The 19,114-nt window shown below is 38.3% G+C and overlaps 1 protein-coding gene across 4 annotated transcripts in view; it reads right to left on the reverse strand.

The window, feature by feature from the left end:
• Positions 1 to 19,114, reverse strand: part of LOC107653658 (cAMP-specific 3',5'-cyclic phosphodiesterase 4D-like) — a 171,804-nt gene that overhangs the window by 54,698 nt on the left and 97,992 nt on the right. The window contains exon 1 of one of the 4 annotated variants that reach the window (XM_016440665.1): positions 15,618 to 16,741. The exons of the other annotated variants lie outside the window; for them this stretch is intronic. Within the exon in view, the coding sequence (XP_016296151.1) occupies positions 15,618 to 15,703 (86 nt within the window). The 5' untranslated portion in view covers positions 15,704 to 16,741. Of the gene's footprint in view, positions 1 to 15,617; positions 16,742 to 19,114 lie in introns of those variants that run through there. 4 annotated transcript variants of the gene reach the window in all.

The raw sequence follows: 19,114 nt of genomic DNA on the forward strand, positions 1-19,114 counted from the left end.
TATTAGACAACCAATTAGCTGACCGGTGTACAATGTACATACTCTGTTCTGATTAAATTTACTATTCTAGCTACATTTTAAGCAAATATTTAGCAAAACAGTACATATTACAAATAAAATAAAATAATAAATTAATTTAATTTAATTTAATTTAATTTATAGTAATCAACTCTCCGATTATAGGACAACCCGTTTCGACCAGTGTGACCATCCCTAACGAGCGCTTGGCCAAATATCAGTTCCAAAATCCTGACAAACTTATGTATACATAATGTACATGTTTCTGTTTTGAAGTAATTTTAATAAAATTTTATGCAAATATTTTGCAAAACAAATGTTCATCTTAATTCTGAATTTTTGCATAGTAAAACACGTTATCATATGTACTCTAATGTTCATTGGTCACTTTTCTTTCTAGATATTAGCACACACAATTTAAAGGAAGAACCAATAACAGTGTTACAATCCCTACTGTACGCTCGTGCATCGTTCTCCATGCTGAAGGGAACCGCGAGCGAATTCATGGTGTCGATTTATGACCGTGTGTTCAGCGCTGGCGATGAAAACAGCAGAGTAGCAGATGTTTGTGGGAATCATAAAGCCTCTTCCCCTGACTATTCATTTCTCTACAAAACAGAAAACTATGACTAATTCAGAGAAGAAGATATGGCTTCATTGATCCCATCTGCTCTAAAAGGATTCTGAGGTTGAAACTGATGATTCATTTAGCGACGGGCTGCTATTGGGTCGTTCCTGGTCGGGTAACCGGGCAGAAAATATGACCACTGAATACACAGTAGAGTTAAATATGAATTCACAATTAAAACTGTATTATATTTATGGGGACTTAAACCATTCCATGAAGGTTCACCTGGTACAAACTAGGAAAAAAAAGTGCAATTAAACAATATTTAGAAATATTTCAAATAATAGCTGTTGTAATTGTATGCTTTGGACTGAAATGTTGAAACATAACTCAAATTAAGTTTAACAAATAAAACTTAAAATAAAACATTTTAAATAATAATAGTTGGGTTACAGGCATGCCTTATAATAAAGGTATCTGAAAAATTAGTAAATGTGAATGCAATTATTAATAATCAGATTAATGAAAATTAGTATAACAAATAAAAGTTGAATAATTAATACAAAATAAAGCAGTATAAAAATAGAATAATATAAAAAAAAAATAATAAATCTAATTATCTGACCTGGTCATATCCAGCTGTGTTTGCATGCATGTGCACAGAAAGGAGGTCAGCATTATGTAGATCAGCTGGCGCGGCAATATATCACTTTGTAAACAGCTAGTCTAAACTCTGGCGTCTAACCTCTGCATTTTTCATCAGCATTGTACCCATGGTCCCTGAGGTGCAGACAAAACCCTCTACAAGTGCAGTCCTGTTGCTGTGCACCTCATGGAAACAAGCAAACCAAACTGTTTCCACATACTAACTGATGAATATTGTGATGTGATAGGCCCACCTTCTGGTTGGCTGAACCAATCACATCACAGGAGTGAAGCTATATACCACATAAAAAGAAATTATCCTGTGATTAAATGCAAAAACATTTTTAATGAAGTGTTATTAGGCTAAACCTACCAGAGTGATGAGTCTGTGGTGCTGTTTCCTTTGAACGCCACTAGAGGGCGATACTCTCATATCTGATCTCCACAAAGCAAATCTATTTAATAATGTTTGCCAGACTCAGATCTGAACAACACAATACAAGGACTGCACAATAAACAACTGCACTGCCATTGGACCACTCAGTTTGTAGCCAGATATGGTTCAAGATGGCTGACTAGTTGATTAGTTTGTTTGGGAAAAGCTTCCGCTGGAGGTGGCTTCTGGGACATAGATGCTGACCTAGAGACGACAGAGCATTTCTGGAAAAATAAAAGGAGGGAAAACAAACGAGGGCTGGAGGAGCAACGGGCCCCATGTGAGACCTTCTCCTGCCAAGCGACTCTATTGATTGGTCTAATTCAGTGTCTACGATGGAGACCCAGAGACGACACAATCACATTTCCTGCCATTCCTCATATAGCCACCGCTTTACACGGATCCACTCCGCCACCTGTGTCCCAGCCAGCGCCCTGCACTCCTCTACCTGTCCTCATCCTCGGTCTTACCACTGGAAATATATTTACATGAAAAATGACTGGAGCTTCAGAAATGTGAAAATAAGAAACTACAACAAAAATGGACTTCATTTTAGCAATTGGGAGGGTTTTGTTGTAAAAAACTTGGCAACCCTTTTCGTCAAGCAGGTAACGTTATTATTGATAACATAGCGGACTCATCGAAAAATACATTGGCATTATCTGTATTAAAGGAGACATATTATGCCCCTTTTTACAATATGTAATATAAGTCTCTGGTGTCCCCAGAATGTGTCTGTGAAGTTTCAGCTCAAAATACTCCACAGATCATTTATTATATCATTTTGAAAATGGCTATTTTGAGTGGAAACAGAAACACGCAGTTTTTCGGGCCTGTCTCTTTAAATGCAAATGAGCTGCTGCTCCCCGCCCCCTTTTCCAGAATACAGCTGCGCCATTACAGCTCGTACCTGCTAAAAAACATCTGTTTTGGTACGGTTTTCTGAGTGCACACGTACAGAAAGCGGCTGTCACCGCATGTGAGTACTAGACTAAGTTCTCATTCACACACAAGTTTACGTTAAAAACACACATGAGTTATAATGCTCACTGAATAGGCCTTTGAAAGTTTTGAAAAAATTTTTTTAGATGAAAATAAAACAACAGATAAAATGATAGACAGAATGATAGATAGAATGATAGAACGATAGATAGAACGATAGATAGATAGATAGATAGATAGATGGCTGGTTAATCCATCTGCACTTGTAACTACTAAGTTAACGCAGGAGAACTGGATCAAACGTCAGTGGGTGAGCGGCTGGAGTTGGGTTATGTCAATACAACAGCTTCCTGACCGATAAAAGACTCCAAGCAACTGAGGAGTGCCGTCTGTGAAACTGAGACTTGTGAACAATAGCCCACTTAACCATGTTTGTCCTGTTGATGGTGAAACCGTGATTTATGACCGGCTGACATCACTGAACAATACACCAGTAAGCTGACTGATGACTGACGAGTTATACTGCACTACACAGGCTGGAGGGGGTGTGTTACAAAACCCTTGAACAGAAGACACAAAACCTAAGTAAATCCAGATGTCTTTGGGAATTGGACATCTTGAAAGATCAGTGTGTCCTCTGGAAGCAGCAAAAGGCTTAGGACTGTTGACCCAGGATTTTTTGGGAGGCACCGCTGGAATGTTTTTCTTAGATCAAGTTAACTAGCCTCTGTTTCAGCTCAGATCCCATCCCTCCCTCACAGACTGGACTGCCTAATAAGGAAGGTGGCGTCTTCATTTATATGGGCTCTTCATTGACGCCACACGCCGGTTTGGTCAAGCAGGTACAGTTACGGCCACCGGAAGATACTGTAACACAAAACCACCATCCACTGACATCACAAGTCACATGATACATGCTTTAAACTTAATAAACGAATCAGTCTTTCATTTTCCACAGCCATCATGGCATACTTTTCTGTCTTGTTGTGCTGGAGCTCCAAACCACCCTAAAACAATACAACTACTGCTGTTTTTGAATATTATAAAGTGGATATAAAGCAGCAAATCAGCATATTAGAATGATTTCTGAAGGATCATGTGACACTGAAGACTGGAGTAATGATGCTGAAAATTCAGCTTTGATCACAGCAATAAATGACATTTTAAAATATATTCAAGAAGAAAATGGTTGTTTTAAAAAGTGTCTGCCAAATGCAATGAAGGTAGGTAAATGTGAAATGCCCATCCCTGTAGTATACATGGGTCAAACTTGTTTAAAAAGGTGCAAGGGTGAAAGACGAGACATACAGCCAGAGCTGATCTCCTAAAGCTCTTCAGTGGATCAGATTCCCAGTCAAGGCAGGTTCAGTTTGACGGATGTGACTATGAATGCTGTGAAACAAGTTTAAGTATCTAGATGAAACTGAGCTATAAATAGCAATAGAGTTCTGACATCACTTTTGAAAAGTTTTAACACTACAAAGCCAGACATATGAAATTCAAACAAGTTTTCAATGTTTTCAATTCAAATGTTTGTTTTTTTGACATTTAGACAAAAAATTTTTTTTTTAATCTAAAGAAAAAGTTGTTTGCTTAGTATCATATTATTGGACATATGATATAGTTGAGAATATTGAGCTCGTACTCAAAAAACACTAATTTTATTCAGAACTTAAACTGAGGAAAATATGCAATTTGGTGCAGATGCTGATATTTATATGGACAAAAAGTAAGATGATATTCTGATAGCTGGTAACGTAAATCAATGAGATCTTTATAACAGTATAACAGCCTACTACATACTTGTGCTTCATTTATAAAAATCAGTAAAGATTTCACCGCAAAAAGGCATGTGAACCACAAACTAACATTTTTGCATTCATACAAACAGGCCTTTTACTTCCTAAACTATCAATCAAACGACAGAAGGCATGTAGCAGACAAAGGCAAAGTTTTAATCATGTTGATAATTTAAAGGCCTTAGAAATTTGTGTCAAATATGATACAGTAGGCTTTATAGGGTTAAATACGACTCTCTTTCATTTTCCCTAATGTCTGCTAAGCCTAATTTGCCATCAAAGGCTGTCGGTTTGTCTTTCCATTTACCCAAGATGCTCTTCTCATTAGAGCAGTGCGGTGAAGACAGACGCCACTCATCTTGGAAGCCTGTCGGTGGCGTCCTGTAATAAGAGGGATACGTTTCTTTCTAACGGCAGGTTTAATTAGTGACTGCCATGTGGCCGATCACCTGGGATGAGAGAGTTACCGTCGGTGCGTTCTGCCAGCTTCAGCGTCTGGGCTTCTTTCTCACTGCTTTAATGATCCTCTCCACAGGCGACCGCGCTTTCACTGTCGCATCTGCAGGACAGAGTATGTACGATGGCAATCGTAGCAGGTTATTAATAGCCCTGTTTCGTTAATAAGTTTTCCTTGTTGACATTACCAACAAGTTTACAAACTTAAAAATAAAGTCTCCAAACGGGGGCCATAGAACCTTTCAGTGAACATTTCTTAAAATAACCAATATTAGCGCACCGCCGGCAGCCTTCTCATTGAAGTTGCCGTGCAGCACATTTTTGTCACGGACAACACAGAGAGCCTGTCAGGTAGAGTTTAGCATCACGGCCCCTTTGCGATGGCAATCGTAGCAGGTTATTAATAGCCCTGTTTCGTTAATAAGTTTTCCTTGTTGACATTACCAACAAGTTTACAAACTTAAAAATAAAGTCTCCAAACGGGGGCCATAGAACCTTTCAGTGAACATTTCTTAAAATAACCAATATTTTTCTTAGTGTGAATTTCAAGAACCTTTTCCAGTATAAAGAACCTATTGTGAAATGGAAGGTTTCCATGAATGTTAAAGGAACAGTTCATCCAAAAATTTTAATTTGCTGAAAATGTTCTCACCCTCAGGCCATCCAAGACGTAGATGAGTTTGTTTTTTTGTCAGAACAGATTTGGAGAAATGTATAAAATGTATCACTTGCTCACCAATGGATGCTCTGCAGTGAATGGGTGCCGTCAGAATGAGGGTCCAAACAGCTGATAAAAACATCACAATAATCCACAAGTAACCCACACCACTCCAGTCCATCAATTAACATCTTGTGAAGCCAAAAGCTGCATATTTGCAAGAAACAAATCCATCATTAAGACATTCTAACCATCGCCTCTGGTCAAAATACCATCAATTATGAGTCCATAATTCATAATAACGCTTCCTCCAGTGAAAAAGTCCATCCTCTGTTGTCAGAATCCACTGACATATTTGTTTAAAACTGTTCTGGACTGTTTTCAGTTGTAAATGGTGCTTGAACCTCCTTATTCAGACAAGACAACTTCTCTGGAGAAAACAATATTATGGATTTTGGACTTATATTTTAAACTCTAAATATTTCTCTATGATGGATTTGTTTCACACAAACACGCTGCTCTTCACTTTACAAGACATAAAATTATGGACTGGAGTCATGTGGATTGCTTGTGTATTACTGTGATGTTTTTATCAGCTGTTTGGACTCTCATTCTGACGGCACCCATTCACTGCATCCATTGGCGAGCAAGTGACGTAATGTCAAATTTCTCCAAATCTGTTCCCATGAAGAAACAAACTCTGGTGAGTACATTTTCATTAAATTTCCATTTTGGGTGAACTATTCCTTTAAATGTTCTTCATAGAACTGTAGATGCCTTCGTTTTTAAGAGTGTATTTTCAAAGCGTTTCCATATACAGACAACGCGAAACCGAGCTTAACGTCAGGCACCAGCTATTTCGGGTACAAAATAAATAACATGAAACATGAAACAAAGAGAGACGGAGGGTATTTAAAAGAAAAACATTCTTTGAAATCCAAATGAGATTAGGCCTCAGTGAGAGGACATATTCTGGAGAGAAGACCACCTGTGCCCGCATGGAGGACTAAACGAGAACAAAAGAAGGTTAAGCCACCTCATCCCCTTAAATACCCTCAAGTGCGTCACAGATAACGGTGCAGCAAACACGTTTCTAACACACACAGTCATGCAGAACTCTTGCTGATCAAAATTTACATAAATGCATATGCATTCAAGATATACATATCAGTTCATGCATATGTTGTCGGTGTTGTAAAGAAATGCTGCATGATAAATCATACCTCCACGTGACACGCCTTCTACCATCAACATTTCCTGTGATTTGTTTACATCTGGAAACATGTTTCTTAAAACAACATTCCCAGCTGAAAACGATTGCAAAATTCCCTGACGGCCTGAAAGCTTGTGCATGAATGTCCGCAACCTCAGTAACAATCAAGAAACAAGATCCTCAAAGCTAAAGGGAAATACAAGCAATTATGGGCCAAAAGAGCCTCAGTGAAAATGTGAAGAGACACAAGAAATTTATTTTTATAATTTTAGTAGTAGTAGTAGCAGCCTATTACGTACATTCTACTGAAAAATAGTAATATATTTCTGCCGCAATGCCTTCAAGTTAAACCGAACTTTTATTTTGACGGGTTGCCGTGAATACCTTTACATTTCTGTGTGTATATGATATGAGGATAGTTTTACTCAAATGAAACGGTCAAATGCTCATTAAGTGACTCTCAGAGCAGTTCTGGAGATGTTGTTCATGTATTTATGTCCTCATTAGGGAGACGGCAGATGCTAAAATCACTAGGGGGGGGGGGGGGCGGAATCGATACAGCATAGTATCGCGATACTGTATCGATACACGGATGCCAAGTATTGATCTTTTATTATACTATTTGATAGAATAATAAAATCTATTTCTTTACAATCCACTAGATTGTGGTGTTGAGTTTTTTCTGGTGAGGTCAGCTGGGTCACCTTCAGCATGCAGTAAGTTAGTAAAATAAAGAGGCCGGCATTGCCGGAAAGTTATCAGGAAAGCCCCGTCCGCGTTTAAATCGGATGTATGGACTTACTTTGGATTTGTAAACAAGGAGGGGATGTAAAGTAGGGATGCACCGAAAATATAGGCTACATATAATAATAATAATATATATGGCGCGCCGTGTCGTGCCCCGCAGTGTTCAGCGCGCATGTTTCACTTTCCTCGTCACTGCTCGGTTTGACGGTCCGCTCAGTATTCCGATCTATGAATGTGCGTTCCCCTCGTGTACCGCTCATGCTCATCGGAAAAGCAAAGTCCGCTCAAATAACGCGCTGACAGGAAATTTCTATGCAGTATACTTGTTCCGGTTTGCAGTAGCGCTACTGTGCTGTAACATGGTGTAGGCTAGTTCAGCTGTACTGGGCAACGCTGCTAAAATGATGCTACCTTCAGTGACGCTATGCTCTGCTCATATGCTCTGATAATAATAGCTTTGTAGGACTATACATTATTTTGATAATTAGTCCAAAAAAAAAACCAACAACTTATATCTGATTCTGTTACATAGAAGTGAATAAAAATTATATATTGATATTTAATATTAAGGTAACACTTTACAATAAGGTTCCATTAGTTAATGTTAATGTATTAACTAACCTGAACAAACAATGAACACTACATTTATCACAGTATTTATTCTTTCTTAATGTTTGTTAATGAGAATACTGTTGCTCAGAGTGTATTAACTGTTAACAAGCAGAACTGTTGATTTTAATAATGCATTAGTAAATGCTGAAATTAACATGAACTAAGATTAATAAATGCTGAAGAACTATTGTTCATTCTTAGTTGATTATCTAAAGTATTTAACTAATGTTAACTAATGAACCTTATGTAAAATGTTACCAATATTAATATAAATTCTGTCCATTTTTATTGTTACTTTCAGTAAAAGTGTGGTTATTTTATTGGCTGGTGTTTTTTTTAATTCAGCATCATTAAAATTGAGTTAAATTTAAAAAGTCTTAAAAAATTACTTTATATTATTTAATAAAATAATAAATAATCATTACAAAGTAATTTACTTTCACATGCCCCATTGCTGAATTGCTGAAGGGTCTGCACAACTTTTTAGTACAATTTCAAGTTGCATTGTTCAAAATACCTGTAGTAGCACAGCAGTGCATACCTGTTTACATTTAATTAAGGTGGACTAGATTAGACCTCTGGTGATTCCCACCCCTAAAAATCAACGCAAGCGTCGCGCGCTTCTGTACAATTGGTAAACAAAACCGCACGTCTGCGCCATTCATTAACACAGAGACACGAAGAATTCATATTTTAATAGTCGTTTTGCGATTTAATATTTACAAATACGAGTGGGAGTGTACTCACTTGTGTGCGCGCGCACGTGTGTGAGTGTGTGTGTGTGCACGCGCGCATTGGGGCGGAACTCCGCTGTGCGTGATACAGAGAGCGCGACCATAACGTAGAGACCGAAATGACGTGCCGTCGTGGAAATAAGATAAATAACATAAGGCTATTTATTTTGTTTAATAAAAGAACAAGGTATAGACCTGTTCTATCGGAAAGGTAACTTTAAATGACTTCTGTTGTGATCTGGCGCTATAGAGAAAATATAATTAAATAAAATTAACTTGACCTTTAAGTGGGACGGCCCCCTAATGTCAGGGGAAACACAGAGACACGGGGAGATATAAATAGAAATTTTTTTTTTTTTGATCCACTTCAAATGTTGACTACTGTATATATCAAAAATTAAGAACAGTAATATTTTGAAATATGATTACAATTTAAAATAACTGTTTTGAATTTAAATTTTCAGCATCATTACTCCAGTGTCATATGATCCTTCAGAAATCATTCTAATATGCTGATTGGCTGCAGATGCATTACTTTTTTATTATCAATGTTAAGAACAGTCTTTGCTATGTAATATTTTTTCAGAAACAAATTTAAAAAAATTGTATTTGAAATCATTTTTTTGTATCTTTTGTTTTGGAAATAATTTTGAGCTTGTTTCTTTATTTAGTAAAAATGCGGATTTTCAAGCGTCGCGCGCTTCTGTACAATTGGTAAACAAAACCGCACGTCTGCGCCATTCATTAACACAGAGACACGAAGAATTCATATTTTAATAGTCGTTTTGCGGCTTAATATTTACAAATACTAGTGGGAGTGGGAGTGTGCTCACTTGTGTGTGCGCGCACGTGTGTGAGTGTGTGTGTGCAATTGTACTGAAGCGTGGGCCGCCCCCCCTAATATAATGGCAGGGAAAACACTGGTATGTATAACAACATTTATGTTATTATATATAAATATCATTAAATATAGACAATTAAATAAAATGTAGACAGGAACAGAATTCTATAGGAATTCTGTTCGAAATAAAGTCCAAGTCAAAAGGAACATTTTTTTAAATAGGACTTGCAAATTATCCATAACGACGGACACAGCTATGCATACATGCATACTCCTGCTAATCTCTCTGGAGGATTCCTGGAGCCTCCGGTCTCCTTCATTTGCAATGTCAGTATCAAGAGTTCTGGCACTACATGTTTGTAGGGTCTTTCAGTCTAATCCTTGCATTTTCCACAGCGCAGCGGATATGAAGAATGGCTAGCGTATATGTCTGTAGTATTAGCACATGGCTGAGGTAATGGGTTTTGCCGTTGGAAGTGCATCACAGTAATGCTAATCCCATAAAACCCTACCTTTGTGATGTCACTGACCTTCCCTTAGCCGTTGGTGTGCATACACACGGGACGTTCCAGGGATGCCCCGTCTCAGGGGTAAGCCTGGGAAGATCTCCAGACGTCACAAGCAACGCTGCCACGTCTTTTTATAGCACTGAAGAGTGCATCGTGTCTGCTGTACGATTACTATGTCTTATCCTCGGGGTCTAACGTCACTTGGTTATGTAATATGAGATGTTTTGGATCAATATCATAAATAAAAATATTTGATGCACACACACACACACACACACACACACACACACACGCACGCAAATGTTATTTGCTTTAAAAATACATTTAATTCCCAAAGCCTTGCTAAAATAAGCATTTAGTTGCCAATGTGCTGTCTGCAGAAATGCATTGAGATCTAGTGCATGCAGGCGAAGAGAGGAGCTGCTAAGATCTGCTGATTCAGCTCACGTCTTCACTGTGAGCGGTATTAAATAATGGCCTCTGCCTCTTCAATCTGACCCCAGGGTGCTGCTGCTGTTCGGTGTGGATCGCTGGGAAAGAGGAGGCAATGCAGTAATGTGTCACCTTGCTTCAAATTCCACAGTTAACCTACAACGACACAACTTTCCCAGTGAATGTAATGTTCTTGAATATTTGTGTGTCATTCAGGCTCTTTTTAAGAGGTATAAAAAAGGACATGAATGTAAAATATATAACAGGTTTATCTGACTGTCTTAAGGCAAGACTAACAGATGTCATTATACTTCCCCGAGGCTGATTAATCACAGTACATTAAGACTATTGTTTTCTATGACAAGTTTTCTGAAATGTTATATGTAAATATGCAAAACAAATATTATCTAATTAATAATTCACTAATTTGCATGGCTTTCCAGCACATAAATCTAAGCACTGGATAAAGTCAGGTTCAAAATTCTTGTTTCATTTTCTTGACATATTGAGTCAAACAGTCAAATACTGTCAACAGCCAGAAGAATGTTTTACATTAATAAAATGTTAAATATATATTTATTTATTTATGGACAAACCCCTCTATAAAAACATTCAGTCTACAGACGCAAATAGATGCAATTTAATAAAATAAACACTTAAATGTGTATTTTGGATGTTTATGTTCCACGAGTCTGAAAGTAGACATGTTATGGAAGCAAAATAGCTTCAAATCTCAAAATTGAGCAGTGCATAAAGAAAACAATGGTTTTGCCTGTTGTGTTTTGCCTTAAGCATTTATGGAAACTCTAAATGCATGAATTGATCGTGATATATACGATGGAAGAACACCATTAGCATGATTTAAATCTCTGTTTTCTAGCATGCACTGATGTTTAAACGCACACAGAGAGAGAGACAGAGGCGGTCTCTGGTGTGCAGCGTCTGTGTGTGTGGGTTATTTCTTATCTAGCGTGGCACACACTCCAGGGACGGCGCTCAGGGAGCTTTGGCAGACAGCATGCAGTACATTTCGCAATGTGAAACGAACCGTTATAAAACTACTACAGTAGTGCAGATGCAACTAATGGGTGGCATGTCGCTCTATGAGCGATTCCTAAACAGATGAATGGAGTAAATTTACAGTTACACAGTACGTACAGAATGAGTCATGAGGCATTCAAGGTAGGGCTGTGCGATTAATCGAAATCGCGATTTGAGACGTTGCGATTTGCTAATCGCAAAGCCTGCGATGTGGACGCGATATTACTCTGTTCGAGAGCATATGCATGACTGCCAGCCTTGAGTTGCAGTCTTACTTGCCCTGGGCAAGAGTGAGCGCACCTCCGTTCTCCCCAATCAGCACTGCTCTAGCCAACTGCGTAAACACCCACCATTAAAGAATAATAATAATAAAAACAGTAAGCGGGACGGGAGAGAGACAGAGTGGGATTATGGCGTCTACTGGGTAAGATCGATAGTTAGGCAAATTAAAACTAAAGATAAACATATGCAACTTAAGCTTCGAAATGACAGACAACGAACAAAAAAGGTAATTTGCAACGCAATTTGATATTTTCCCCCAAATCGCACAGCCCTAATTCAAGGTTATAGCGGCGCTGCATATTAATAAAGTGCAGCGTATTAATAAAACAGCACATTTCTGAATCAGAAAGCGAATCAGTTTATCGCTGTCTTGAGTACAGCCACCGCAACAGTAACAGAAGAATGCATGCTACATACATGCAACCGGACACATGATTTAATGTACTGGCCGATATGTATTTACGTACTTGCATTAGGTATGTTATGTAGGCGTCATAAACTTTGAGACTATTGCTGAACATCTCTAAAACACACTCTAAGCTCACTGCTGGTTAATCCTTCATTATTTTACTGAACTGCTTTTTGCAGTAATTGATTTTCCCAATTAGCGATGGCACAAAGGCGCATAGGTACAAAGGTCATTAAAACAAGCTTACATGCATGAAGACAGAGAATAGATGAGCACAATCAAGCGAAACCAAACTGAATAAGATTATGCATGCTGACAAGCTCTGTCCTTTTTAAGCTATTCAGTAAATCAATTACATTGATTTAACAATGTAGCACCCATAATTCATCTGACGGCATGTAACCTCCTCAATATTACCTGAAAAGTATTCAGGAGGAAACAAAAAATGAGCTTTCTTCATGCACAAAACAACATAGTAAGGGAGCAGGCATTCAGTTCAATAAGAGTCCAATGCAAACATGAAATGTGTGTATTTAGCTGTGTGTGTGTGTGTGTGTGTGTGTGTGTGTGTGTGTGTTTCCAATAAAGACTGGGATTATGTGATTTTGGGCTTAATCACACAGTAGTGATAAAATGCTTAAAATTCCTTCATTGTCCGCAGACGTTCACTGTTCTCTCAAGTATTAAGCCATAGAATTCCATTAAAATTCCTCCCTCACAAAACTAAATTCATTTCAGACTTGATGCATATGATATCATATTATTTTTATAATTTTGAGTCCAGAAAATAAAATAAAATAAATTTTTACACAACATTAATATAATATAATATAATATAATATAATATAATATAATATAATATAATAGTTGACACTATAGTTGAGAAAGTCACGTGTTTGCCTTTCTTTCTTTGAACGCACAACCTCTCTTCTATTGGTGATTCAAAGAAAACTTGTCTAAGCTGACTTGTCTGTTTTGCAGACAGAAGCAAGTGAACCTTATCTTTGTTCGGTTTCTGTAATTGGGACGAATGTTTGCATAAACTTGCCATGTTCTGCTTGTGATGTACGTTAATGTTTATTTCTCATTGCTTAAAACAACATAATTAGTCCATTTCTATAATATAAAAATCAAAGCAAACATGCATGTTTGTAAATGTAAAAGGCTGAAGTTGGTTAAAATAAGAAGACTGTGTTGCTCTTACCAGCGGGGAAATGAGCTTTGACATGTCTTGACCTGACAAATGCATTAACTGCAGCTGATGTATTACTAATCTGCTGAAAATACTAATAATGTTTGGTTTTCACATTGAACGTCAATGGAAACACACACACAAGTGTTCTGTGCTGCCTTAGGGAAGACAACTGAGATGAGAGCTGTCTTAAGGCTATAACACACAAGCTTAAAGGCAGCAGGTTCCTGATCTGAACCCTGTAGTATCTGAATCCAGAAGAGTGCAGAAACTCCAGCTGAACGGTTTATGACCCATCACATTGATCTCTTCTGAAATAATAGGCACGGTGTAGGTGGAAGTGAAAAAATAGGTAAAAGTTCGCAAACGTACACACACACACCCACACACGCACAAAGCATCGATTGCATGCTTTCAGTTCTCACAGAACAATACCGTCTTGCTGTAGGGTGGGAAAGAAATCATAAGGTGCTTTCGCAACTCTGTAATTTGATCGTAGCATAGAAAAATGCTAATTACATTTCTGTTTTCCTTCCAAATATTTAGGAAGCACCGTTGGTACATGAACTAAACTGACGCCAAAGGTCTGTTTAATGTCATTTGTCATGTGCTAGTCAATGCAGTGCTTCTTTTATGATGCCTCTGTTTAAGCTGTGACTTAAGGAAACTAAAGTGTGACACTCCTTCATGAAACTAGAAACACGGACATCCCTGGACCAAATCCCTGTTCATGTGTCACACTAACATTCCTGTTACCTCATTTATCACCATAGTAAAGCAGCATTTCAGAGCGATGCCATTATAGACGCCGCAGAGCCCTAGAGAGAAGCAAAGCATGAAACCCAAAGCATGCCGCTGTCACATCTGATTCATTGCGGCGCTGTTTTGTTTTTCAAGTTTTCCACAACAGGGTGATGACACCATAACCTGCTGTTCGTATTTGGGTGCTAACAGCCTCAAAAGCTGTTTGGAGAACCCATGAGGCCTACGGTCCTAAAAAAATGGCTGTGGATGTAGATTGGAAAACACCCAACGAGTAGAGCGAAAATAAACAGCCACGTGACGTTTTCGCAGCAAAGGCCTAATAGTAACCTGTGTTGTATAACAATATCTATATGAGTATCCACAGCAAAGCACAATAACATTGTTTATTACAAGCATGAGCTGCAGTTTCATCTGCCACTTTAAATGCTCAAGCTCTTTAAAGTTAAAAGGATTCTGATTGGTTGTCAATATTTGTATTGTTAATCAGCTGGGGAAAAAACATCATCAAAGCGATTCCAATAAATTTGATCCTCTGTTTCATTGTCATTTTTTTCCTCTGTATTTTGTCTTATTTTCCACTCCAAATGCCCAAAGATTCTTAAATCAAAATACATTTATTTGAGAAGCAAAATGACATAAGATAAGAAGTCTTGTTTTATGAGAAACTGATATGAAGGGTTTATGGTGAAAACATAGAAATAATCATAAAAATCAACTTAAAACAAAAACAGATATCTGTTAATTGGGTATTAAAACATGGTTTCGCTTTAAATTAAGTATAAACTCAGTTAATGTTGTTCCATTACTCAGAAAACAAGACTTTATATCTTTAATTTGCATCTCAAGTAAATGTATCTTGATTTAAGGATTGTTAGATATGTGGGAAACAAAACAAACATTTTTTTTTTTTTTGCAGTGCATTCAACATTTAATGCCAAGACGTTATGACTTTCTGCTTTGATTCAAGATCTTAATTTGTGAAAACGCAAATTAAGACTTTTTTAAGACTTGCAGAAGCCTTAGAAGAAGAAGAAGTTATCGTTCTTGGTGTGAATGGGCCTTCGCAGGCAAGAATACTTTTGATTCCCTACGCTTCTCATGCATGGCTTACCATCAGCTCCTTTGCTCTTACTATGCTGACACCCACTGATATTTACCTCAAGATTAAGACAAATCTACAAACCAATATGTGGGAACCTTAATGCTTTGGTGTGTAAACAGTCGTGACCTACCAACCGTAGTTCCGTGGAACACAACAACACACTAGACCCATTTATTGTGTCCCGTTTCCTTCTGCAATCTATTTGTCACTACTCACCATATCCAGGAATGCCTTCGGAATGGGAAATTGTTGACGTGCATCATTTTTTTTTCCCTTCCTGTATAATTTCGGCCGGTCTTCATTTAAGCGAAGGTGTGGTTCGGGTTGGCTCCTCTCTCTCACAAATAAATAACTCTTACGCCGGCCTCGGGATAGCCATTATACACCCTCCTTACATGCCTCCACTGAAACCTGCTCCAAGCATCTCCGAAACAAGAAGTCAGCTTGGAGCAACGAAGAGTACATCTTCTTGATGTGCTATTCCACAAAAGAGTCTCGAGAAGACACCTCACCCATTTATGAATGTAGACAGTGTGTAAATCAAATTTTAAGGCAAGAAAATGGCATGTTAGGAAAATCTCAAGGGTTAAGGGGTTGTTCCGTAGTAGTAAAGCAAAAATAACAAACACAGAGCAGAACGAGGGTCCTTCCGCTGCCTATTGTGTGGTATTTGAAACTCACTGTGGTACATCCTCATCATGAAGTCTCTGCATTAATAACCGTTTTGGGAAAATGCTTCATTTCGACGTCGGAGATGCACGGCGGTGCCCCAAGGAAACCCAAAGATGCATGCCATCCCTTTCTGGTGCAGACAGCCCAGATGCCATGGAGAGACAGGTCCGATTCAGTAAGTCCTGGAAATTTCCCCCCCCAAAAAGAGTAAGTACTCCGCTCCTGTCAAGCACCACGTAAGCTATTGATCCTCTTAGTGCGGACAGCTCTGATTAATTCAGCGGTGTTTGCTGAAGGAATGGGTGGAGTAGCCGTAGAAGATGAGATGGAGCGAGGCGAGCTGGAGAAGAGAAAACACACCGAGTGTCACCTCAGGGTTGTCGGCGTTCCTGCGTCTTCCCGTCTGATCACGGCCGTCATCACATGAAGGCAGAGTTGGCAGGCGGTGACAGCGGTCAAGGTGCTGTAAGAATCCAATTAATGCAGTGAAAGCAGCACATGATAATCCTCTTGACAATCACTTGTCTTCCTTGCCCGAGGGTTTCTCTTTCTCTCTCTCTCCGTCTCACTCACTCTCTTCCCTCTCTGGCCGATACAGCGGTTCCCGGTTCTTTTCCTGAGACCGTTCGCTCTCTCTCGCTCTGCTGCAGCGCCGGCTCTGGGCTGTTCAGGGTGTGTGTGTGTGTGTGTGCTTGGGAGAGACTGTGTGACTCGCTGTCTGTGTGTGAGCGTCAAGGGGGCCCACAAGGGAAACTCTGACCGGCCGACAACACACAGAGCTAAATAAAGCACACGCCTGACAGCTGGAAGAGCCTGTTTCTGCAGCGAGGTATTAAAGCTGATGATAATATCTCAAAGGTCAGAAGCAATGACAATGATATGACAACAAAGAAAAGAGTTAAGAAGATATACTGTGAGACAATATTGTCCTACAAGCATGCTCAAACATAGCCTGGGCTGCTTAGGGTATAAGGTACGAGAACAAAACACTATGTTTGCATTAGAAACGTCCCATGGGAAAGAAAATTCATAGAGGAAATCTCTTTTATATCTCTAGAATATCTCTTAGATGCCATTAAGAGAGCAAAAAGAAAGTCTCTTGCTTCATTTTTTCCTGAGACTCATGATTCTCCTATAAAGTTTTCGAAGATATCTTCATAACTGTCTCAAACTGTGCTCAGATTTGCTATATCAGTGTTGGATTTCTCAGTGCAATCTCAAATATTTCTCATCAGTGTTATGATGAACTGCTATGGACATTTTCTATGATATTCTATGATAAAAACCCCATGGGAAATAAAAATCATACACAAGATCTCTTTTATATCTCTAGAAATTTCTTCCGGATGGCACTGAGAGAGCAAACTGAGAGTCTCCTGCTTCAACATTTTCTCCTGAGAAAAAAGATCTCATGTTTCTCCTGTAAAGAGATCTGAGATGGTGCTCAGATTTGCCATTTCAAAGTCAGAAATCACAAAGCGAACTCTATTAGAAAAGCCCCATCGAATAGAAAATAATAAAGGAGGTCTCTATTTTATCTCTAGAGTTTTCTTATGGATGGCATTTAGAGAGAAAATAAAGTGTCTCCTGCTTGAAAATTTTCTCCTGAGAAAAATATCTTGTTTCTCCTAAAAAGTTTCAGAAGAGATCTTGATAACAGTCAAACTGTGCTCAGATTTGTCATATCAAAGTCAGAAATCTCAGTGCAATCTCAAATATTTCTCATCAGTTTCTGCCAAGATAAAATGATACGAGCTGATATCGACATTTTCATTCAAACTCTATGAAACGCACTTACTATATGTGAACAGTTGATTCATTTGTATCTATCTGAGGAGAAACATCTGAGACAAAGTTAATACTTCAATGAAACATTTGAAAACTCTCAGCATTATCACTAAGCACAAACTCATGACTGTGTCGTTAGCATTAGCGCACACTCAAGATATAGTGGCATTTTAGGAGAAAGAGAAAAGAAGTCTTAAAGAATTACAAATGTTGCCTTACTAATTACCTTAAATACTTCCTGTTCAAGTTACCCCTTCAAGTAACTGGGAAAAAAGTCCACTGACATATAATTTCCTCTGACATAATTCAATTTTACCTCTAAATTGTTTTTATGCAGGGCCTAACACAGCGTAATGCCTGGTCATAAATCAAAAATATCATTCTGACTAGGGATGTCAATGATTAATCGATGATCGATTAATCGTCGATAAGAGATGCAATCGATTAAAGTTATCGATGGTCGATTAAGTCGTTTAATTTTGGGCTGCGTGCGGCTCATGTGCAAAGCACGTGCGAACGGCTGTGAGTGACGGTGACGGTATATAAATGCATCATCATTCATTCATAATGTACAAATGAAGCTTTTAATGTGATTTAAACTTTAAAAGTACATTAAAATAGAAACAACACAAAGTTCTTCAACATGGAAAGCAACAGAAATGTAGTAACTAAGTTATTTCCCCAGATAATTCTTTCATATCATGCGCTTTGCAGGGCTGCGGGACACAGGACAGATAGGCCATGAAATCTTTCATTTCCCTTAGATGCGAAAACAGTGATAAAAAGTGAATGACAATAAAATAAACCTGCGAAATTAGAGGGTTAGACGGTGAGGATTTAGGAAAAGAAACAATGCCTAAATATTATTGAATTTGTGGAAATTCGTGACCAACCGGCAAAAAGCATGGTCGCGATGTAACATTTTCCAGCTAACCAAATATTCCTCTAATAAACAAAGCTTTTATACCACACTTGTCATAATCAGAGCTTATAATTTGTAAATAAATACAAATTCAAAACAGCAATTAAAAGGCGCTGTGACCGACACTGTACAATACGTTTTCCCGGAGCATTCAATGATGTCACTAAACGGTGATGCCACAACTATAAGAGCATCATTCACAAGTTTCTGCATGGACCTAACCAGCCTAGGGCACAGGTTTTCAAGACCTGGGACAAAATGGGATGCTTTAAGGAAAATGTGTAGCCTATGTAAGCAATAGGCCTAAATAAAAATAACAATTTGTTTTCAT

The sequence above is a fragment of the Sinocyclocheilus anshuiensis genome, unplaced genomic scaffold, assembly GCF_001515605.1.
Source record: "Sinocyclocheilus anshuiensis isolate Anshui unplaced genomic scaffold, SAMN03320099.WGS_v1.1 scaffold269, whole genome shotgun sequence".
Taxonomy (NCBI): domain Eukaryota; kingdom Metazoa; phylum Chordata; class Actinopteri; order Cypriniformes; family Cyprinidae; genus Sinocyclocheilus; species Sinocyclocheilus anshuiensis.